This window comes from Acanthochromis polyacanthus, chromosome 3, assembly GCF_021347895.1.
Source record: "Acanthochromis polyacanthus isolate Apoly-LR-REF ecotype Palm Island chromosome 3, KAUST_Apoly_ChrSc, whole genome shotgun sequence".
Taxonomy (NCBI): domain Eukaryota; kingdom Metazoa; phylum Chordata; class Actinopteri; family Pomacentridae; genus Acanthochromis; species Acanthochromis polyacanthus.
In genome coordinates this window covers 45487790-45512091 of record NC_067115.1, presented here as the reverse complement: position 1 = coordinate 45512091, position 24302 = coordinate 45487790, and the positions used below count along the sequence as shown (strand labels likewise).

General features: G+C 41.4%; 4 protein-coding genes across 4 annotated transcripts; 1 reads left to right on the top strand and 3 right to left on the bottom strand.

Annotated features, from left to right (window-relative positions):
- Positions 1-6187: 6187 nt before the first annotated feature.
- On the top strand, positions 6188-7461 carry LOC127533438 (histone H1-like). Its single transcript, XM_051946523.1, has one exon. The coding sequence runs from the start codon at positions 6539-6541 to the stop codon at positions 7193-7195; it is 657 nt and encodes a 218-aa protein (XP_051802483.1). The 5' UTR covers positions 6188-6538; the 3' UTR covers positions 7196-7461.
- A 547-nt stretch (positions 7462-8008) lies between these two features.
- On the bottom strand, positions 8009-9114 carry LOC127533446 (histone H2A-like). The gene has a single exon (XM_051946534.1). It carries the CDS (start codon positions 9020-9022, stop codon positions 8636-8638), a length of 387 nt encoding a protein of 128 aa, XP_051802494.1. The 5' UTR covers positions 9023-9114; the 3' UTR covers positions 8009-8635.
- A 5570-nt stretch (positions 9115-14684) lies between these two features.
- LOC127533449 (histone H2B 1/2-like) lies at positions 14685-15548 on the bottom strand. Its single transcript, XM_051946538.1, has one exon. It carries the CDS (start codon positions 15526-15528, stop codon positions 15154-15156), a length of 375 nt encoding a protein of 124 aa, XP_051802498.1. The 5' UTR covers positions 15529-15548; the 3' UTR covers positions 14685-15153.
- Positions 15549-17058: 1510 nt separating this feature from the next.
- Positions 17059-18075, bottom strand: LOC127533439 (histone H1-like). Its single transcript, XM_051946524.1, has one exon. The coding sequence runs from the start codon at positions 18023-18025 to the stop codon at positions 17369-17371; it is 657 nt and encodes a 218-aa protein (XP_051802484.1). The 5' UTR covers positions 18026-18075; the 3' UTR covers positions 17059-17368.
- Between the last annotated feature and the right edge of the window lie 6227 nt (positions 18076-24302).

Below are 24302 nucleotides of genomic sequence, written 5' to 3'. Positions count from 1 at the left end.
GATTGCAAGACATTAGTCATCAAAATACTGTGAATCAGAATAAGCTCCAACTCGCCACATTATTAAATAACCATTTTTTTCCAAATACAATTAATTATGAGCTTGACATTTTAACTATTTCCACCCCATACCTCACAATCAAAAATTTAACTCAGTCTGACGTAACGTTAAACTTTAAGAAGTAGGGATGTGCATTTCAAGCAAAAATACTCTTCGATAATCACAGGGCCCCCACCCTTCTGCCGTCTGTCTGCGAACGCACCCCACATACACACGTGCGGACACACACACACACACACACACCCACACACACACACACACACACACACACACACAGTCGATGGTCTGACCGTCACACCCCCATAAACATAGCTGAGGGAAAGCATTGCTGAAGTGAATATTTTTTAACATGCCCACCTATGTCTGCCTATGTCTAACTTACTGCACAGTGGATTGAGCTGCAGCATGTGCCGAGCTCGGTTCTCTCTGTCCCCACTAACGTAACAGCCTGCTCACCTGCACTGTCTGGGAGCAGAGACCGAGCATGACTGTTATTACCCTGTCTAATAACATCTTCAACATTTATGAAAGATGAGATAAAGTTTCGGCTGACGTTGAGACCATAATTTTGAGTTGAGCATGAATTAACACAATACCAACCAGTCAGAAGATAACATGCTGTCATATTTGAATAGGATTTGCCCAAACAAGCTAATGTTACTGGCTTAACCGCTGTTCCCTTGCTAGCATCAGTTAGCAGCTAACTGCTAAGGACTGAAAAGCCTTGTGTTTAAATGTTGAAAATGTGTAGGTCACTTTCTCCATTATGACACAACTCAAAATAAAATTCCCGTATGATTTCACGTTAAAATATATTAAATTAAATGTTGTTTAAAACTTACCTGTGCAGACTTCAGCCTGAGACAGCAGCACTCCAGCTCCTTGCAGCAGCACACAGCCAGAAGACTTGAAGTGAAAAATGTCAACTTGGAAAGTTGGCTTTCCCGCATTTCACAACAAAGAAAAATGAGTTGGCAGAACTGTTGTCCCTTGTATTGAACCACAACGTAAAGATTTAAGTGTTAACAACTCACCAAATTATTTTGGAACATGCAACTGTCGTGCTTTGTTGTGCTAACTTAGATTATTATCTTAAATATCACTAATTTATATTTTTAAGTTTTACCAACATAAATTACTGTTTTAGGCCAAAAAATACAAGTTAGCTTTTTTGCAGTGTGGTATGACGTCTAGCACTACCTGATGTGGAGGCAGAAGAAGCCCTGGCATTTTCAGAGACTTCATTGTCACTATTATCTGAGTCATCTGGCTCTCTTCTCACCTCTGCCACTTTTACTGTGGGATGTTGAGTTTTCAAGTGTCTGTGCAAATTATTTGTGGAGCCTGACTTAAAAGAAATATTTTTTTGACAAGTACTGCATTTAGCCTTACTATCTGGCATGAAAGAAAAGTGCATCCAAATGCTTCGGCGTTTCCTTAATTGGCTCATTTTGTCTACGACGACGGACTGACTTTCCTCCTCATTTAGACCGCTCGCTGCTGCAGCAGCTGCTGCTGCTCTCCAAGGCAGGGGGCATTCACATGTTTCTGTGTTGTGTTGTTGTTTTTCTTTGTTTACTGGCGCACTCACGTGAAGTCAGCGTACACAATGTGGCATGATGCCATTTTCATATCTAATAAGCACCGCGCAGGTGGGCTGCGCTCCTCCCTATGTAACTGGGAAAAAAAAAGAACGGTTCTCAGCTGCGACTCGGTTCCCATCGTTCATATTAGCGAGCCGTTCAAAAGAACCAGTTCGTTCGTGAATGTCACAACACTAGCTTAAACAACTGTGAGCAACGTCAGACGTGTGCACTGTGGTCACGCCAGCATCCATCCATCCAAGTTACATAGTTTATTAATCAAATTACAGCATTTACATTTGTTAAAACACTTGCATGCATTTATATCACAGTTCTTTAGATGGACAAAGGCCATTTATTGATTACATATAGGCTACTAAATAAATGCTTATTAATAACTAAAAAGCATCCAAAAACAACTTAGGCATTTATTGAGTCACTGAAATACTGCAGAGTCTGCGACTGAATCAGCATGATTGTAAGCATCCTCTGGTAAATTCACAACCATATTCTGTAGGAAATCTAGCTGCTCACATCATGATGTCTCTTCCTATATGGATTTCAGGAGATGATTGGGGATGATAAACTGTGACCTGCTGGTTGGGTTCTCTCTGTTCTCATGTTTCTTACACATTGGTCTCCTGATCCTGCCTTACTTCAGCCAGTCCATGAGCAACAGAAAACACAGTTTTTCTTTTACCCGCTGCCACTAACCTTGTCAGGTCAGGGGTTCCAGTCTTCCCACTCATGTCTGCACATTTACAAACGTTTTTGCTTCGTTGGATGTGGTGGAGTTTCGGGTGTAAACATTTTTAAAAGCGTTGGAGCAGCACCGTCTGTAACCAGGAAACCCGCGACAGGACCGGACACACTGAGAAGCATAGATCTATAGAAGACTAGATACGCTAGCACGCTGTAGTAGCCGGCTAACAACGGTGGCTGCACATCAGGACGCCAGTCATTGACGTTGATTAGCTGCGTAAATACGTATGTGAATCGCATCATTGGCTAGAGCAGCCAGTCACCGGTCACTCACTGACTCACACTGAAAAATAACACCTAATGAATTGCTATGTATTTATTTTATATTAAATTTAGGCTAGATTTTTTTGTGTACACAGCAGATTTTCTGTGTGCTGAGACCATGTGGCAGCTTAGAGGGAACAGCGTTTACAGCATCTCCAACTCCTCTTTGTTTATAGTCAGTTTTCTTTCTTTAATTGTGAGAGATTTGATGCTGGATAAAAGGAGGTCTGGTTACAGAAGAGCTGAGGAGGGTACAAACGAAAGATCAGGGAATGTGAGGCCAACTATAGGAAGAAAATGGAGGACCAACCGCAGAAAAACAAAGCAAAAAGACCTGGGGCCTCATTTATAAAACATTGCGTAGGATCCACACTAAAAGTTTGCGTACGCCGAAACTCTGAAATGGGCGTATGCCCTTCGCCCCTGATTTATAAAACTGTGTGTAAGCACAGCTGCACGCAATTTCTTGATAAATCACACACCAGCTGGAAGATTGCACAGGTGGATCCGCCTCACATTCTGCCAACAACACACCCACATTTTACCATGAATGGTCAATGCAAAGTAACTCATTAATGTATCTGTATATAAATAAGCTGCTGATCCACGGCATTTTACGCTGATGTATTGACTGGTCATGTTTATAATGTCATCCAAAGCAGCTGGCATTATTGCGCTGAGGGATGGTTGTGATATCCCAGACCTAAAGGACATCATGTAACTGTATATCAGACCCAGATAGGATTTAGACAACAAATGTAACCTCATATATTCTTCATATAAAACACATACCTGTCGGCCACTTCCCGTTGGAAGGAGCCGGTGTCGCCAGAAACCCCCGAGTCATCAGCTCCTGTGTCTGTACCGGGATGGCATGGTTTTGGCGGGTGGGTCGGTCTAAGACGGCCCAGTTCAGCACATAGATCCAAGAGCACTGCTCTAGAGAATCTAAATCGGCTTGTTAGCCAGTCGTCGTCATGGGCCCAGGAAATCCCCGTGATCCCTAAAAACTCTCTCCATTCTTAATGTGATCTTCCAGCAATGCCAGCGCATCCATTGTGCCACATGACGCACGGCTGTCACCCGCTATTTATCCGCTTGATCAGCGATTGGACTGATTGTCACAGGCCTTTTCCAAATTAGTAATCAATCAGTGCCACTCACTGCTCTGTATCATTTGAAGATGGAAGTTTGATATATGAACATAGTTCTGCAAATACAGTCGTCGGCCGAATGGCGCACTATATGAACATCTACAACAATGAGGGTTTATGATTATCCGGCTCTACAAGTCTAATATGTGATAACAATAAAGGTTTGAGATCAACCTGGTTTCAATTCACCACTTCACCCTCCGGCTCTGCCGTTCCCTCTGTCTCCAAAATGTGCTTAAGCAAGCATCAAAGTTGGCGCACCGGTGCGCACATTCTCACGCCAAGCTTGTTTTTATAAATCACAACCCTTGCGTAGAAAGTGGCGTACGTAACTTTCTATCCCTGTTTTGTGCATACGCAAGCTTTATAAATGAGGCTCCTGGAGAGGACTACAGGTCAAATCAGGGCAACCAGGGGACAGAGAATGTCTGTATCATGTCTGTTTTTCATCAGTTGAGATCCTGATCGCTCCCCCTCCGGTCTAATTTTTCCCCCACCGTGGGATCAACGAAGTTTGTCTTATCTGACCATGCTCCAAAATATTAATTCACGTTGGTTTTCATTAAATCTGCTTCTCTGTTCTCTTGTTAAGCTTTGATTGATCCCTTAAAAATACACGAATAATTTTAATTGATTACACAATGTTTAATGTGAAGTTATTGGTAGAATTGTGATTTTTAAGATGTCATATCTACATTTATCCAGTTATTTGTATTTAGATAAATCTTCCTACAGAACAGCATCCTGCAGCTTCATTGAACTGATGACCCCCTATTGATAAAATTCTCTGACATTGAGTATTTTGGTATCAGATGACAAAACTATATTAGAGAAATACAAAGTGAAAGTGACTCAGGAGGAGGAAGTAGGAGAGAAAAGTTGTTAAAAAAAATACAAACTGTTAACGCTGAATGTTAACAATCTTATCAAGATCACTACCAACTGATATATTCTGTCACTTAAAATCCTTCCAGACTGCGACCAGTCGTCTCTAAGACTAATGCAGCGACACTAATAGATGCTTTCATTAAATGCAGGACTGGCTACTGTAACGCTCTCCTGCCTGGTCTGACTAAAAAGACCATAATTAATCTCCAATGACTTCAAAATTCAGCAGCATGAGTTCTGAGACCAGAAGGAGATCTCATGCTTAAAAGTGCCCCATCTGGTTACATCTCTGTTTTAGAATTGTTTTTAAGATCATTTGATTGGTTAATAAGTTCTTCATAGTCTTCCTCTTTGTCTGACTTGACTCATGAACCCTCCAGAACCTTCAGGTCTTCTGGTTTTGAACTAATCCTAAAGTCAGAATAAAAAGCTGCAGTGAGGCAGCATTTTGTTCTTCCATCTGTGTAACAGCAGAAGACCTGAGGACAGCAGAGTGCTGATATTTTTAAAACAAACTCAAGAATCTACCTGAATAGTCAGACTGTTGACTGATTTGATAGATATTATTTGCTTTCTTATTTCAACTAATTGTATGGACTTCTTTCATTTATATATTTGCCATCAAGCTTATTTTATGTTATTATGTAGCCAAGACATTCAATGAACAAAGACATTTTCCATTTAAATAGAAGAAGTATCATAGTGACAGCTGCATATTGCTGCATTTATTAAAGTCATTATTTTCCTTAATCATGCATCAATAACAGGCTGACGTTAGATCATTCAGGATGATAACAGAAATATCCTGTCATAATCAAATAATATTTCAAGAAGAACTGAGCCTCCCATGTAGTTCCAGTCTGGATGTAAGTCACTTATGTGCTAAAACAGTTTCTACAGTTTCAGCTTCTTGTATTCAGTCTACCAATTTCTTGCATTGTTTCCCAAATCAGCCCACAATACGTAAATTTGTGCTGATCAGGATGAATAGGAAATCAGTTTAACTGTAAACTAACAGGGAAGTCCGGTTTCAGTAACTCCATAAAATATCTATATATGTGACCACCGATAAATGTGTGAAAAAATCTAATGTGACTATAAGATTTTTTTTATTCATGCATTTAAACATAAGACTTGCACCATGCATCGGAATACTGGATACGGGGACAAAGACGTGTAAAAAAATTCCTAAATATGAAGACAGCAGATGTAATGTTAGTTAAATCAGAGGTTTATTAAAGCGTCAAAGTTTCGGTGCTTCGATAATCCAACATTTAGTCCAGACGGAGTCTCTTCCAGCGGATCATCCAGACACCAACAGACGCCCCGAGCACCAGCAGCATCCGTGTGTTTACCGGCGGTAAAAACTCCCCGCTTCCAGGCCAACGAAGCAGCGCAGCACCGCCGTTTTCCTTCCACTGTGTCCTCACATGTCTCTGCTAACCGGAACACCGATGTTCCACCGGAGACGAGGAGCTTTTAGTCGATTTAGGAGCACAAATGTGCAGAAAAGTGTCAGCGAGCCGCACTCGGTCACCGTGTGTCCGACAGCTTGGAAGCCTCCTGGAAGCGAGAGACAAAGAGCTGGAAGCCCAACATGAGGCGAGTGTGGAGGGACACGCGTGTCGTCGGCGTGGCAGCGACCGTGGGGTGTGAAAAGGCTGATTTTGTCAATATTTTGTGTCCAAAACGTGCCAGAGAAAACACAAATGTGGCAGCGTTTGAGGCGGCGGCACTTATTGTTGTCTCTTTACGGTTCTCATCATCTTTATAAGTCCCGCCTCCTGCTTTCAGCTCAGACACACTGAGACAAACAGACACAGAAACATGGCAGAAGAAGCTCCAGCAGTTGCAGTTGCAGCAGCACCGGCCAAAGCCAAAGCTCCGGCCCCGGCCAAACCCACGGCTAAACCCACAAGGAAGAAAAAGGCAGCCGGGACCACGAGGGACGGACCAAGCCTCCCGAAGCTCATCGTCGCCGGTTTGGCCGACTGTAAGGAGCGGAAGGGGATGTCGCTGGCTCTGATCAAGAAGACGCTGGGTCGTGAAGGGGTGGATGTGATCAAGGCCAACAAACGCATCAACATCGCCGTCAAAAGGTTGGTCGCCAATGGAACTCTGACCCAGACTAAGGGCACCGGGGCCTCCGGCTCCTTTAAACTCGCCAAGAAGGAGCCCAAAGTCTCCAAACCGGCCAAGAAAGTGGCCGCGTCCAAAAAACCGGCGGCTAAGAAACCAGCGGCTAAGAAACCAGCGGCTAAGAAGCGAGCGGCTAAGAAGCCAGTGGCTAAGAAGCCAGCAGCTAAGAAGCCAGCAGCTAAGAAGTCACCAGCTAAGAAACCAGCGGCTAAAAAGTCCCCAGCCAAGAAAAAGCCGAAGAGCCCCAAGGTCACCACTAAGAAGCCCAAATCTGCACTTAAGAAGCCCGCAGCAAAGAAAAATGCTGCCAAGAAGCCCGCAGCTAAGAAAGCTGCTAAGAAGTGAAGCGCTTTCATCTTCCCTCACTCATCAGCAAAGGCTCTTTTCAGAGCCACCACAGCCTCTGCTAAAGAGCTGCTGCCTCATTCATCACTACATCAACACTCAACATCACTGCTCACATTTTAAAGCTCAACAACATGGAAACACTAAATGCATATCTTCTGTTAAAAACCCACTGGCTGTTATTAATGTACTCTATATATTTAAAGACATGCATACTAAAAATAAATAAAATGTAAATAGTTTGGATCTAAAGATCATCAGTTTATTACTACCCCTTGTTATCAGTTATTACAATATTACTGTTTTTTCTACTCCGTAATTTGTAATTCCATTTTGTGTTAATTATATATGCCTTTGATAATAATGTTCACCATTTTAAAGCAGCAGGACTGGGCTCTTCATGTGAGGAGGTACTGTTACCTCCTAGTTGACTGCTCTGGAAATAAATAAACTAAAAAATATCTAAGGAAAAATGAAGAAAAAAAGATTAGCAGAAATAAATTTTACATGTTTTCAATACCACTATCATACCGCTAATGCAATGCTATATGCAAATACAAATCTATCGTTGCATAAGCATGAATTAGTCTAAACTTAAATGTTCTGATTAGGAATTGTTTGAGGCTGAACTGCGGACGTAAGAGAGGGCAGTCGGTTGCAGTTTGGGCGGAGGCAAACCTTTATTACTAAAACTGACACCTTCGAATAATTGTACAGATATGACAAGTTGGACTCGTGTCTAACTGATCTGATTGAGTTTATTGTCATTGTCTTGTTATATCTTGCCGCTGTTTGAAAATGTACCAGTGTCAAGTGTCCTGAATGAACATTTTCATTAAAAAAAAGACTGTTGTGTTAAAAACATTTGATATATATAGCTCCTGAGCTGCGGACGTAAGAGAGGACAGTCGGTGACAGTTTCAGTGGGCGGAGCCAAACTGACGAAAAGTAAATGTTTCTTTTTAAATTATATAGATTAAACAATGTAACACGAAATGATTTAACTCCACTTTAAATGTAATGTTGTTAAAGCGTTTAGATATGCATATGATCGGCATATAAATACCACCCAAAACTACACAACAAAAATCGTATAAAACCAAATCAAATACTAGAATCAGTGAGATGACTGGCAATTTAATATTGGAGTATAATAAAAATGGACAAGGCTCATCCCTACTGTAATGACAATGAGTTCTCATATGGATCTTAATAAATCAGTGTCCGACAGAAACTTTAGTTTGAGTAGGTTATACCAGAATTAGCAGCATGTGATTGAGTCAGATATATGGATGTAGAAGATTAATTTAACTCTAAATGTCACATGAACAAGTGAAATAACTCTTGAGATTAAAGCTGAGTATTGGTGTTTAGATGCTCATTGAGAGTTTGTGTGTGGCTCTGAAAAGAACCTTTGTGTTGCTGAGCGGGTCTCCAACTTCACTTGGACTTGGCGGCCTTCTCGGTCTTCTTGGGCAGCAGGACAGCCTGGATGTTGGGCAGCACGCCGCCCTGAGCGATGGTAACTCCGCCCAGCAGCTTGTTGAGCTCCTCGTCGTTGCGGACAGCCAGCTGCAGGTGACGGGGGATGATGCGGGTCTTCTTGTTGTCGCGGGCAGCGTTTCCAGCCAGCTCCAGGATCTCAGCGGTCAGGTACTCCAGCACAGCCGCCAGGTAGACGGGGGCGCCGGCACCCACACGCTCCGCATAGTTGCCCTTCCTCAGCAGCCTGTGGACACGACCGACTGGAAACTGGAGTCCTGCCCGAGAGGAGCGGGTCTTTGCCTTGGCTCTGGCTTTGCCGGCACCTTTTCCACGTCCAGACATATTTATTTACTTATTCTAGTTTACAAACTTCTTACTGAGAGCAGAAACTAGAATAGCGTCAACGCGACAAACTGCACCCTTATACAGGATCAGATCTGCTCGCTGATTGGTCAGAGTGAGCGTAGAATGTGGTCGTCCAATCAGAGGACAGCTGTTGTAGTCGGATGTTTTATTTCTTTCCGCTTTGGTCGCCGCACAGTTTAAAATGAAACCGTTCAACTGGAGTTTATTAAAACATGTTTTAGTGGATTTGAAATAGAATCCGGCTGGAAGCACAACATATATCATCTTTATTCACTGAACTTATTTCTAATGTACAGTAAACGTGAAGGAAAATATTTGGTTGAAGTCTCTTAGTGCAGGATAACATTTTACAAAAAGTGCAGCAGAGCAATAAATGAAGTACAATACGAAATCAGCTGTTTTCAGCTCAGTATTTGATCATTTATCAGTGAGAGCGAAGTGTCCACCAATCAGAAAAGAGGTGAAACATGATCCTAATGAATTCAATTGTAAGTAACAAGCATTGATTATTAAAATTGTAAAATTAGTACTTTTGTGCTTTCCACAGGTTTCAGACTAACTCACCTCCCAGTTGAGCAGAACATTTCAAATTGTGTTTGTGGATTTATAGTTACTACTATATATAGTAGTAACTTGTGTGCCCAAAACTATATTTCTATATTCATTGAACTTATGCTATGTTCCCATTTTAACCAAATCTTTGCATTCATCTGAATTTGTTTGCATCTCTATATAAAACAGAAATCTACTTAAGGCATAACTTGCTTAAAGTGACTTCTGACAACAGCTGAAAGGAAATAAATGATTACGTGGAAGTTTGTGCTCTCCCAGTGAATATGTGTGGCTTTTAAAAGAGCCGTGGTGTTTCGGGTAAAGTCTGGCATGGTGGGTCTAAGCCCTCTCTCCACGGATGCGGCGGGCCAGCTGTATGTCTTTGGGCATGATGGTGACCCTCTTGGCGTGGATGGCGCACAGGTTGGTGTCCTCAAAGAGGCCGACCAGGTAAGCCTCGCTGGCCTCCTGCAGAGCCATGACAGCGGAGCTCTGGAAGCGCAGGTCGGTCTTGAAGTCCTGAGCGATCTCTCTGACCAGGCGCTGGAAGGGCAGCTTGCGGATGAGCAGCTCCGTGGATTTCTGGTAGCGATGGATCTCTCTCAGAGCCACGGTACCGGGCCTGTAACGGTGAGGCTTCTTGACACCGCCGGTGGCCGGGGCGCTCTTCCGGGCAGCCTTGGTAGCCAGCTGCTTCTTCTGTCTTTACTGATCCAACAGTAAAAAATACAAGTGGAGGGTGAGCGGCAACAGCGAGCTTATAAGGAGAGCGGCGGAGCAACGGCAGCTCTGATTGGTCCAGAGAGGAGAACGGGCATTGCTGATTGGATGAAATGAATGTGAATGTGTGTTTCAAATAAACTCCTCCAGAAACAAAGAAGTGTATTTCAACACAGAGACACACACTACCAAAACAATTTAACATCCTTGTTTTTCTGTTGTCAGAAATGATGAGAAATATCATCGAATATAAATTAACATTTGTCAAACCAACATCCTACAGATTAGTTTTGACACAATCAGTCTATCTTAAGCTCTGCAGATTAAGTGTGGCCACTGAGAGTTGAGAAGGTCCATAAACAGAGAACTGGTCCTCAGCAGCATCAACAGTCTGAACTCTCAGGAACTAGAACCAGAACTTAATGTGACAACATGTTCTGTTCAAAGATTTACCAACTCAACACATCCAGATTAATTAGTTCTTCTCCATCCAGAACACAACATTTAAGATAAGATAGATTATTTATTCATCCCAGAGGAAATTATTTTGCCAGAGTACAATAAACAAAGCTTAGTCGAATATACACAGTTACACAGAGGTTAATAGTAAAATAGTAATAAATAATGTGAAGTACACAATCTAAGTATGTGTGAAGTCTATAGACATCCAAACATAATAATAATAATAATAATAATAATATGCTTTTATTTGTTCATTGTTGTGCAAATTTATCTAATTAAGGTTAAAACTCTGCAAAGCTGTATAAAATAAGATAAAAAATTACTTGACTAAATTTTGAAGGTAAAACCAAAAATATTGCATATTTAATTTTTTTGCTGCATAAAATATTAATTTTCAGAACCTACAATATTGCCAACTATGCAATTTTACCAGACTGATTACATTTTTCAGGTTAAAATTCAACAATACCATATTCACCTGACTAATTTAAATGTTGAGGAAAAAATTCTATACTGTATTTTCTGATTAAATATTAGTTTATAAAATGGAAAACAAATATACTAATTTATCTGAATAAATTAAATATGTGCACTCCCTGATTTAAATTTTAACAGTAAAACCCTGCAATGTTACATATAATACATATTCACCTGACTAATTTGAATATTGAAGTTAAAACCCAACAATCTGATGCCTGCACAGATTCTCAGTCAAACAGGTCATGGAAACCCAAAAAGCTTCAGTTTCTTCATGGTTCTTATCAACATTTCACCTTCAAATTGAATTTCCCTTCAGGGATTACCGTAATAAAGTCATTGCATTGTATTGTATTCACCTCAGAGACCACTTCAGTTCTCACATTACCTGGATTTGGTCGTACCAGCTGACCAATCAGAGCAGACTGGGTTTTCTCAAGAGCCGGGAACTAAGACGGAGCGTTTCAGACATTTAAGATATTACAGCATATAAATTTATTGTAGTAGAGACAAAAAATAAGCCTGTGAACCTGAACATGAGCAGAATATGGACTCTTTACTCGGTCAGAAGAACAGACTGCAATCTCTGTTGGAAGTAACTACTGCGGAAGATTTCATTTCCTAAAGACCATTCAAAGTAAAGATTTTTCTTTGTTTGTTTTCTTACACCATCAGCTTTATGTTAACTTTGCAAGAATGGCAGCTTGCCCCTTTAGAATTCTGCAATCTAAAGCATCTTCCAGTGTGGGAAATGTAAACGGCTGTAAACTATCTGCAGTGACTATACAGCTACTGTTTCTGCTCTTTTGGCACAACTATCTGCAGATTTCTGTCCATCCAGAATATTTATTTCACCCCAATGAGGCAGAACCATACAGAAGGCAAAAGTAGGATTAAAAGTCCTCCAGTCCAGTGGCGGCTGGTGAATTTTTCTCTTGGGGGCACGCACTTAATTTACCAAACCAAATAGCAGAGTCGGCAACACCGGAATACAAGAATTGATGTAAATTATGTTCAGTCATTTGATGTGCTATTACTATGCACCACTACGAGGGTACAGCTAAGCACTACTGCTGAGTCTATAGACAATTAAATGCACGTCAACGTGACCAGCTAGTGAATTTGAATTTATCTCCCCAGTGTTTGATATGATTTGCTCCAGATAAGGTGTAATTGGTACACAAACCCTTAAAATCTCATTTTCTATAATTAAACAAGTTAAGAATGTATAAATATGCAAATCTATTTTTTAGTTCAAAATTTAAAAAAGAAACAATTCATTTTTCCAGCTTCAAAGAGTGCCAAGTGCTTCTTCTGTCCAGCAAAATCTTTGGAACAACATATTTATATTTACATACTCAAATAAACAAAAACAAATCCATACCTGTGAAGCCAAAAGACATTGGACATTTTGTTAAAAAAAACCTAACTATGAGGCTTAAAGCAGACAGTGCTTCTGTGAGCTAACTTTTACATTAATAACCTTACATGACAATGAGAAAACAGCAAATCTGCATATTTAAGATCAAAGCAATAAAAATGTGTCACTTTGCCTGAAAAAAATAGTGAAACCATGAGGCATTATACTATGTATAACTGTGCATGTGACAAATAAAACCTATCTTATCTTATCTTAGGCTTTGAGCCTAAAGTGCTTCTGTCAACTAACATTAAATATTTACAATGAAAATAAAGAAAAACAGTAATTCCTCAGATTTCAGAACATATGAAAATCAACAGGCTTTCAGTCTAAAGTGCCACTTGTGTCAACTAACATTTCTATTTACATTATTAAATGACAAAAAGTAAATCCTCATATTTTAGAGATTAAAGCCAGCACCTCTACATCTGTGTTATTTTTTTAAGGTTGATGCTACAGGTACGGACCCGTACTCATAGCATCTGTACTAGAGGTACGGACCCGTTAAGGTCACTGAAGAGCTGGCGCCAGTTAACTACTATTTGCTGCACATTACAGGCAGTTTATATGAATGACTTTGACGGCGAACATTGTATAATTTAACCAAAAATACACCGTCTCCTCTCACACTTTAGACATTGCAGTTTTTACGCTTTTAGACGCCGTGTCTAAATTGTTTGAAGTCCAGTTCCTATTAATTAGTTTACCGCGTTCAGTGGTGGAAGCGGCTGACGAACTCCATTGCAAATGTTCCCATTTAATTTCGGACGCTAATTTACAAGATAAAGTTAAGGATGTCGAATATGAAACAAACACTCGTGAATGGTGAGGAGCAGCTCTTTAATTCGGCATGAATTAAAAAAAAAAACACACAAACTCGATTTACTGTGATATTGTGAGATTTGTTTGTGGTTATGTAACTTAGCCATTCAACAGAGTCCGCTAACATTAAAGTGACTGACATGCAGTGTCTGTGTTGACAGACGTAGAAAATACGTCAGGGTTTTGTTTAGGTTGTTAATATGTAATAGTCTGTCGCTACTTTTGAAGGTAAAAAAATACTTGTAGTTTGCTGGCTGTTAGTTCCGCCATTTGTTTTGTTTGCTGTTTGTGCTTTATTAGAACAGGGTCACGTGAATAAAATTTTTTGCTATTTTTAATAGTTAGTGCCGATTTCAACCCCCAAATCGCTGTCCGTGAAAAAGTCAGATAATGATATTTATAAGACATTATGCATGATAGAAAAGAGCAGATGACTGACATGACAGGCTCAGCACGCAGATTCACCTCGAATCACGGAAGCGCCTTCATCACTCCGATTACCAAGCCGGCTCATTAATATTTATGTACGTTGGATTACCAGCCAATCACAAAGCGCGTTCATCAGCCGTCTCATTAATATTTATAGTAAGGGAAAGTGCCGTATCCGTAGGCCACAGGCTACGGGTACGGGTCCGTATCTGTCGACACGGTGAGCTTTGATGTGGAGCTGCTGTAATGAAACACTTTGACCACATGAGGGCGATATTCAGTCATTAAACCATCAGTGATCAATACTTACCTGTTGATCAACGATTCCATCCATCCACATTCAAAGTTGACTTTTCCCTCCAGTAGAATAAAGTCTGTGGAAACTGGATGATGAACTGTTTGGCTCCACATATTAAACATATTTAATATTTCGTAATCTGAATTCTAATATTTAGATCTGTGGCAAATAACATCCGAAAAACATTCAGACAACAAAATGTGAAAATCTGAATGAGACGAACAAAATAATAAAACTGCTGGATTTCGGAACAACACCTCCCTTTCTTTTGCCAGACATCCTCATACAGATTCAGAGCTCAATGAGAGTCTGATCGGCACAAAGTCACAACTCCGTCTCTCCTGCGGACGTAATAGAAGACAGGTGGAGACAGTCTCAGTGGGCGGAGCCAAACTACCTGAAACCTGCTCAATGTTTGTCTCATCGCTGATATTAACACACATTAATTAAAGATGCAGTGGTATTAATGGACTTTTAATTCGCGGTTTTCCTTTCTGCTAAGTAATATATTTATCTAATTTCAAACATTTTCTCATAAACAATCGACAGTTTACAACCCACATATAAATGTTGATTCATGGCACCTTTCAATAGAGTCAGCTGGGTAAGAACAGAGAACACTGACATTCAAAGTCATCGTTTTTTTTCCCCTCTCTCTCTCTCTCTCCGTGTGGCTGAATCATTTTCAGTCTTCAATACGGTCATTTTTATCATCCAGTACAAATATTTAATGACCGTCCCCCCTCCCCTCCACACACACACAAGAGCTGAGGTAGGATGATCAGTGTTTGCTTTTGTGAAAATGTGAAGTTTTCGAAGTGGTATGTCAAAATGAAGCCTCCACACAGTTAATGTGGACCAGCAGCTCTGCAGATGAAGTGTGTGGCTCTTAAAAGAGCCGTTGTGTTGGTGTTAAGCAGTGAAGCTTTACTTGGAGCTGGTGTACTTGGTGACGGCCTTGGTGCCCTCGGACACGGCGTGCTTGGCCAGCTCACCGGGCAGCAGCAGCCTGACAGCGGTCTGGATCTCCCTGGAGGTGATGGTGGAGCGCTTGTTGTAGTGAGCCAGGCGGGAGGCCTCGCCGGCGATCCGCTCGAAGATGTCGCAGACGAACGAGTTCATGATGCCCATGGCCTTGGACGAGATGCCGGTGTCGGGATGGACCTGCTTCATCACCTTGTACACGTAGATGGCGTAGCTCTCCTTTCTCTTGGTTCTCCTCTTCTTGCTGCCCTTTCCGGCGCTCTTGGTCACCGCTTTCTTGGAGCCCTTCTTGGGCGCTGGCTTAGACGGTTCAGGCATGTTTATCTGCCACTGCAGCTGCAACTAATACAGAAACGAGATAATGACTCATTTTATACAGGCCGCATGCAAATATAACTGCGCAGTTCCCCGTCTGTGATTGGCTGAGCAGCTCTGCTGTTGGCGCGTACATTAACAGAAGTAGGAAGAAGACAGGAGACCTCCGACTTCTGCTTCTATAATCTGAATCATAAATTACAGTTAATACGTGTGTCTCAGTATACATGTTGTGGGGGGCTGGAGGTTGTTTTAGAATTTTAGTATACATCCATAAAATTCCACTAAATGATCATTTGACCATGAATAAAACATATATACATATATACATATATTTTTTTATGTTGTGTAAAAGCAAGCGCTAGAAGCTGCACATTCTTTTTAATGTTATCTCCTCATATTCACCTGAGAAATGTTCATGTCTTCTGTGGAATTAATTGAATATGAGACTGAAATCATTTTTTATTTGTTCTTAGGTTACAGTTTAATATTTCTACAACCTTACAACACAGTGCTTGTTTTGGCAGTGTATTCATATCTATGAGGCAACCTGAAACAAATCAGACTTGCATGAACAGTAACATGTATTTTTTTTGTTTTATACAAATGTGATAAAAATGTCTTATATTAATATAAGAACAACTTATTAAAAGAATAAAACAAAAATAAGATTACTAGGGAGTCACAAGAGTGCCACATTAAAAAATAAATAAAATAAGTAAATAAATAAATATGGAAATATAAAGAGAAATAAATAAAAAAAAGAAAAATTTTGTCTTTGCGATTATCTTTTCTGTTTTTTCCTTTTATTTTTCCATTTTGTCATTGTCTTTTCCTTTTCTCACTGCTTTTTCCTTTTGCATTTGCTTTTTCATTGTGTCACTCCACAGTCCACCCCGAAATGAAAAATGCAAAACAGTTTGCCTTCACTTGGTGGACTGAGCTGTCAATCAAATGGCTCAGCCTGTCCTCAAACCAAAAACGACCACATAGGTTGTCTGTACACGCCCGTATTACGACCGAGTGTTACGTTTTGACGATGCGACCTCTGGCGGTTGAGTAAATATCGAGACTCCGGTGTCGCAGGTGAAACGTCACCATGAACAAACTTTTATCTTAACACTATCCCTTTCCCTCACCCTAACCCTAACCATAACCCTAAACCCGTGCTGGGAAAGTGAGGAAAAAGCCGTTTCGCGAGGGAAAAGCCGTTTCTCGAATTAAATCCCGTAATGCGTTACTTTTCCCCGTAGGGGCACGAACGTAAATACGCTCTCATGGGTCGTATTCCGGTGCACGTTGCATATGATTGATGCGGTCGTATGAATTTGAGGACTTGTTGAAATGGCTGAGTGGGGCTTTCTGCCCAGGGTGGGTAGTCCCATACACAGACATATATACGTAGATGCCTCATTGACTGTGGCCGCCCACTCGAGCGGCGTGTCTGCAGCGCCGCCATCTTAGATAGATAGATAGATAGATAGATAGATAGAACAAAAAAGCAAACAGAAAACATTCAGATGTGCTCAGGTTTTTATCGACTTTACATTTACAGCTTATTATTTTTGTATTATTGTACTTACTACTGTATTACTGTTATTGCTATTCATATAATTATCATTATATTCCTCTAATATTGTATGATTATTGTTTATTATTTTTTATATGACAGTTACTGGTATTATTGTTATTATTATGATTATTATTACTACTACTACTATTATAATTACTCTTACTATTATTACTACTACTACTACTACTAATGAGGCAGCAGCTCTTTAGCAGAGGCTGTGGTGGCTCTGAAAAGAGCCTTTGCTGATGAGTGAGGGAAAATGAAAGCGCTTCACTTCTTAGCAGCTTTCTTAGCTGCGGGCTTCTTGGCAGCATTTTTCTTTGCTGCGGGCTTCTTAAGTGCAGATTTGGGCTTCTTAGTGGTGACCTTGGGGCTCTTCGGCTTTTTCTTGGCTGGGGACTTTTTAGCCGCTGGTTTCTTAGCTGGTGACTTCTTAGCTGCTGGCTTCTTAGCTGCTGGCTTCTTAGCCACTGGCTTCTTAGCCGCTCGCTTCTTAGCCGCTGGTTTCTTAGCCGCTGGTTTCTTAGCCGCCGGCTTTTTGGACGCGGCCACTTTCTTGGCCGGTTTGGAGACTTTGGGCTCCTTCTTGGCGAGTTTAAAGGAGCCGGAGGCCCCGGTGCCCTTAGTCTGGGTCAGAGTTCCATTGGCGACCAACCTTTTGACGGCGATGTTGATGCGTTTGTTGGCCTTGATCACATCCACCCCTTCACGACCCAGCATCTTCTTGATCAGAGCCAGCGACATCCCCTTCCGCTCCTTACAGTCGGCCAAACCGACGACGATGAGCTTCGGGAGGCTTGGTCCGTCCCTCGTGGTCCCAGCTGCCTTCTTCTTCTTCGTGGGTTTAGCCGTGGGTTTGGCCGAGGCTTTGGCCGAGGCTTTGGCCGGGGCTGCTGCAACTGCAGCTGCTGGAGCTTCTTCTGCCATGTTTCTGTGTCTCTGTTTGTCTCAGTGTGTCTGAGCTGAAAGCAGGAGGTGGGACTTATAAAGATGATGAGAACCGTAAAGAGACAACAATAAGTGCCGCCGCCTCAAACGCTGCCACATTTGTGTTTTCTCTGGCACGTTTTGGACACAAAATATTGACAAAATCAGCCTTTTCACACCCCACGGTCGCTGCCACGCCGACGACACGCGTGTCCCTCCACACTCGCCTCATGTTGGGCTTCCAGCTCTTTGTCTCTCGCTTCCAGGAGGCTTCCAAGCTGTCGGACACACGGTGACCGAGTGCGGCTCGCTGACACTTTTCTGCACATTTGTGCTCCTAAATCGACTAAAAGCTCCTCGTCTCCGGTGGAACATCGGTGTTCCGGTTAGCAGAGACATGTGAGGACACAGTGGAAGGAAAACGGCGGTGCTGCGCTGCTTCGTTGGCCTGGAAGCGGGGAGTTTTTACCGCCGGTAAACACACGGATGCTGCTGGTGCTCGGGGCGTCTGTTGGTGTCTGGATGATCCGCTGGAAGAGACTCCGTCTGGACTAAATGTTGGATTATCGAAGCACCGAAACTTTGACGCTTTAATAAACCTCTGATTTAACTAACATTACATCTGCTGTCTTCATATTTAGGAATTTTTTTACACGTCTTTGTCCCCGTATCCAGTATTCCGATGCATGGTGCAAGTCTTATGTTTAAATGCATGAATAAAAAAATCTTATAGTCACATTAGATTTTTTCACACATTTATCGGTGGTCACATATATAGATATTTTATGGAGTTACTGAAACCGGACTTCCCTGTTAGTTTACAGTTAAACTGATTTCCTATTCATCCTGATCAGCACAAATTTACGTATTGTGGGCTGATTTGGGAAACAATGCAAGAAATTGGTAGACTGAATACAAGAAGCTGAAACTGTAGAAACTGTTTTAGCACATAAGTGACTTACATCCAGACTGGAACTACATGGGAGGCTCAGTTCTTCTTGAAATATTATTTGATTATGACAGGATATTTCTGTTATCATCCTGAATGATCTAACGTCAGCCTGTTATTGATGCATGATTAAGGAAAATAATGACTTTAATAAATGCAGCAATATGCAGCTGTCACTATGATACTTCTTCTATTTAAATGGAAAATGTCTTTGTTCATTGAATGTCTTGGCTACATAATAACATAAAATAAGCTTGATGGCAAATATATAAATGAAAGAAGTCCATACAATTAGTTGAAATAAGAAAGCAAATAATATCTATCAAATCAGTCAACAGTCTGACTATTCAGGTAGATTCTTGAGTTTGTTTTAAAAATATCAGCACTCTGCTGTCCTCAGGTCTTCTGCTGTTACACAGATGGAAGAACAAAATGCTGCCTCACTGCAGCTTTTTATTCTGACTTTAGGATTAGTTCAAAACCAGAAGACCTGAAGGTTCTGGAGGGTTCATGAGTCAAGTCAGACAAAGAGGAAGACTATGAAGAACTTATTAACCAATCAAATGATCTTAAAAACAATTCTAAAACAGAGATGTAACCAGATGGGGCACTTTTAAGCATGAGATCTCCTTCTGGTCTCAGAACTCATGCTGCTGAATTTTGAAGTCATTGGAGATTAATTATGGTCTTTTTAGTCAGACCAGGCAGGAGAGCGTTACAGTAGCCAGTCCTGCATTTAATGAAAGCATCTATTAGTGTCGCTGCATTAGTCTTAGAGACGACTGGTCGCAGTCTGGAAGGATTTTAAGTGACAGAATATATCAGTTGGTAGTGATCTTGATAAGATTGTTAACATTCAGCGTTAACAGTTTGTATTTTTTTTAACAACTTTTCTCTCCTACTTCCTCCTCCTGAGTCACTTTCACTTTGTATTTCTCTAATATAGTTTTGTCATCTGATACCAAAATACTCAATGTCAGAGAATTTTATCAATAGGGGGTCATCAGTTCAATGAAGCTGCAGGATGCTGTTCTGTAGGAAGATTTATCTAAATACAAATAACTGGATAAATGTAGATATGACATCTTAAAAATCACAATTCTACCAATAACTTCACATTAAACATTGTGTAATCAATTAAAATTATTCGTGTATTTTTAAGGGATCAATCAAAGCTTAACAAGAGAACAGAGAAGCAGATTTAATGAAAACCAACGTGAATTAATATTTTGGAGCATGGTCAGATAAGACAAACTTCGTTGATCCCACGGTGGGGGAAAAATTAGACCGGAGGGGGAGCGATCAGGATCTCAACTGATGAAAAACAGACATGATACAGACATTCTCTGTCCCCTGGTTGCCCTGATTTGACCTGTAGTCCTCTCCAGGAGCCTCATTTATAAAGCTTGCGTATGCACAAAACAGGGATAGAAAGTTACGTACGCCACTTTCTACGCAAGGGTTGTGATTTATAAAAACAAGCTTGGCGTGAGAATGTGCGCACCGGTGCGCCAACTTTGATGCTTGCTTAAGCACATTTTGGAGACAGAGGGAACGGCAGAGCCGGAGGGTGAAGTGGTGAATTGAAACCAGGTTGATCTCAAACCTTTATTGTTATCACATATTAGACTTGTAGAGCCGGATAATCATAAACCCTCATTGTTGTAGATGTTCATATAGTGCGCCATTCGGCCGACGACTGTATTTGCAGAACTATGTTCATATATCAAACTTCCATCTTCAAATGATACAGAGCAGTGAGTGGCACTGATTGATTACTAATTTGGAAAAGGCCTGTGACAATCAGTCCAATCGCTGATCAAGCGGATAAATAGCGGGTGACAGCCGTGCGTCATGTGGCACAATGGATGCGCTGGCATTGCTGGAAGATCACATTAAGAATGGAGAGAGTTTTTAGGGATCACGGGGATTTCCTGGGCCCATGACGACGACTGGCTAACAAGCCGATTTAGATTCTCTAGAGCAGTGCTCTTGGATCTATGTGCTGAACTGGGCCGTCTTAGACCGACCCACCCGCCAAAACCATGCCATCCCGGTACAGACACAGGAGCTGATGACTCGGGGGTTTCTGGCGACACCGGCTCCTTCCAACGGGAAGTGGCCGACAGGTATGTGTTTTATATGAAGAATATATGAGGTTACATTTGTTGTCTAAATCCTATCTGGGTCTGATATACAGTTACATGATGTCCTTTAGGTCTGGGATATCACAACCATCCCTCAGCGCAATAATGCCAGCTGTTTGAATGACATTATAAACATGACCAGTCAATACATCAGGTTTCCTTACACTGTGGGTGAACAGGCCAATTTGCAGCGATGTCCGGTTTCCCAAATGTAATCGGCGTAACTGACTGCACTCATGTTGCTGTAAGGGCTCCGAGTGAAAATGAATTGGTCTATGTGAACCGAAAAAATGTACATTCAATCAGTGTACAAATTATTGGTACATCGGACATGATCATAACAAATTTAGTGTCAGGGTGGCCTGGGTCAACACATGATTCATTCATCCTGACTCACAGCAGTGAAAAGACTGCAGGGGGCGCTGCGTGAAATGCCGTGGATCAGCAGCTTATTTATATACAGATACATTCATGAGTTACTTTGCTTTGACCATTCATGGTAAAATGTGGGTGTGTTGTGGGCGGGATGTGATGTATGGAGTCACAGGAGTGCCAAATCAAAATACAAATAAATAAATGTGGAAATATAAAGATAAATAAATAAATACTTGTGGAAATAAATAAATAAAAAGGAAAATTTTGTCTTTGCTTTTACCTTTTCTGTTTTTTCCATTTATTTATTTATTTATTTCTCTTTATATTTCCACATTTATTTATTTAATTATTTATTTCTCTTTATATTTCCACATTTATTTATTTCCCTTTATATTTTATGGAAGCGAATGTGACTCAAATTCAAAAGCATTAGCAGAAATGCTTTTGCATTTCAAAGTCATGGCTGCACTATTTGACTCAAAAATGAAATTAAAAATCAATATTCCAAAATGCAATTTCATTTTCTTCTTCAAGACTGCTCATTTTGTGACTAAATGAAAAAGCAAAAGCAAACTCAGAAATGCTTTTTCGTTTTCGTGCTCACCCTGCAAAATGTGTCTCAAAATTCAAACGCAAAAGCAATCTCAAGTGGCGCAGGTAAGTGACGTCACGGACCCCAACTACAACTAGATTTGACTGGAGACCATTGGAGACTCGACGTGCAAGCAGATGGCGATGAGTAGTCCGGTGTTCAAGATTAACTGGTGTTCCCATCAACTGGTGATATTCAGTGAGCGACAGTGAGCAACACATAGCATAGGTGACTGTACCGATGCCTGTTCAAAACACACAGACGTCAATAAACTGTTCCGAAATGTTCTTGTTGTCAGCTTTAACATTGTCGTTATTGCTCTGTTTGGACTCACGGCTGTTGAGTCTACCAGTAATATACTCGGTTTAATGAGGACTTCCAGCTAACGGAGTGGAAATATCGCTTCACTGCGGCAGTGTGACGATCTCCATCACATTAACTGGTGACAGTCTGTGACCTCAGTCCGACAAAAACACCAAGAGAAGTTCTAATACCGTTTACTGAGAAAAGACACCAATTCCTTTCAGTATAGCACATATACTGGGGCAATAGCTCAGGTGACTGAACAGGAGATCTATAAACAAGAAGATAAACCCGACACAGCGGCCCGTGTTAAACTCCAGCTCGCAGCTTTCTGCTGTAGGTTTTCTCCCGTTAGAAAACGTTGGAAATAATATTTCCTCAGTCCACCAAGAAAAGGAAAAATGCTAATCAGTTTGCTCTGGGCGGGGATTCTGAACACAGGAGTCCTGCCTGACACCAGCTCCCAGCACGGCTGAAGTGAAGCCATGTCACCGTTGAGCTTCGGCTTATTCTGCCACTGATAAGAAAATAAACATTAATTTACCGAATTAGCAGCGTCCTTTCAGTGTCTGATGGCAGAATCAGCCGAAGCTCCACGGTGACACGGCTTCACTTCAGCCGTGGTCGGAGCTGGCGTCAGGAAAGAAGCCTGTGTGCGGGTACGACTCCCCACCCTGAAAAGGAAGCCCCGCCCAGAGCAAACTGATTTGCATTTTTCTATTTCTTCGTGTCAGTCCATCCTGAAATAACCACCAAGAAATAAAATGCAAATCAGTTTGCTTTCACTTGGTGGACTGAGCTGTCAATCAAATGGCTCTAGGCGGGGCTTCCTCGTCGTTCCTGATCACAGGCATATGAAGAGTAGATACGACACGCCCCTCTGAGCGCCGTCCCGACGGAGACGCTAAGCTAGTGGGGGCAAAGTTTCAGTGTTTTCCATTGATGTGTACGGCACGAAAATTAAAACAAGAAGAATGCCGGCTCATTGTGCGGCATACAGTTCCACACTACATCGGACGATCAAGACAAGGAAACTTGGAATAACTTTCCACAGGTAAGAATAGTTTTGGGCTCGTTTTTCATTATTAAATCTTGTTGAGGGTCTATGAGAGCTAACTAGTTAGCCATTAGCAAAACACTAACACGAGCTAACAGCTGGACAACCAAATACCAGACGATTAATAGTAGCTGTAGTGTAGTTGTAGTAGGTGTAGTATAGTTGTCGTATAGTATATTCACTCTCCACTGGACCTACATCCCACAGCTGCAGCAGCATCTTCAGGCATTCAAGGAAGCCTGGAATCACCATAGTTTGAGGACAGAGCATTAAAGTGACTGACGTGCAGTGTCTGTGTGGACAGACGTAGAAAATACGTCAGGGTTTTGTTTAGGTTGTTAATATGCAATAGTCTGTCGCTACTTTTGAAGGTAAAAAAATACTTGTAGTTTGCTGGCTGTTAGTTCCGCCATTTGTTTTGTTTGCTGTTTGTGCTTTATTAGAACAGGGTCACGTGAATAAAAAGTTTTGCTATTTTTAATAGTAGTGCTGATTTCAACCCCCAAATCGCTGTCCGTGAAAAAGTCAGATAATGATATTTATAAGACATTATGCATGATAGAAAAGAGAACAGCAGATGACTGACATGACAGGCTCGGCACGCAGATTCACCTCGAATCACGGAAGCGCCTTCATCACTCGGATTACCAAACCGGCTCATTAATATTTATGTACGTCGGATTACCAGCCAATCACAAAGCGCGTTCATCAGCCGGCTCATTAATATTCATGTCTGTCTCATTAATATTTATAGTAAGGGAAAGTGCCGTATCCGTAGGCTACGGGTACGGGTCCGTATCTGTAGACACTACCTATTCCAAAAAGCGCCGGTCGCTGCCGACCAATCAAGTTCG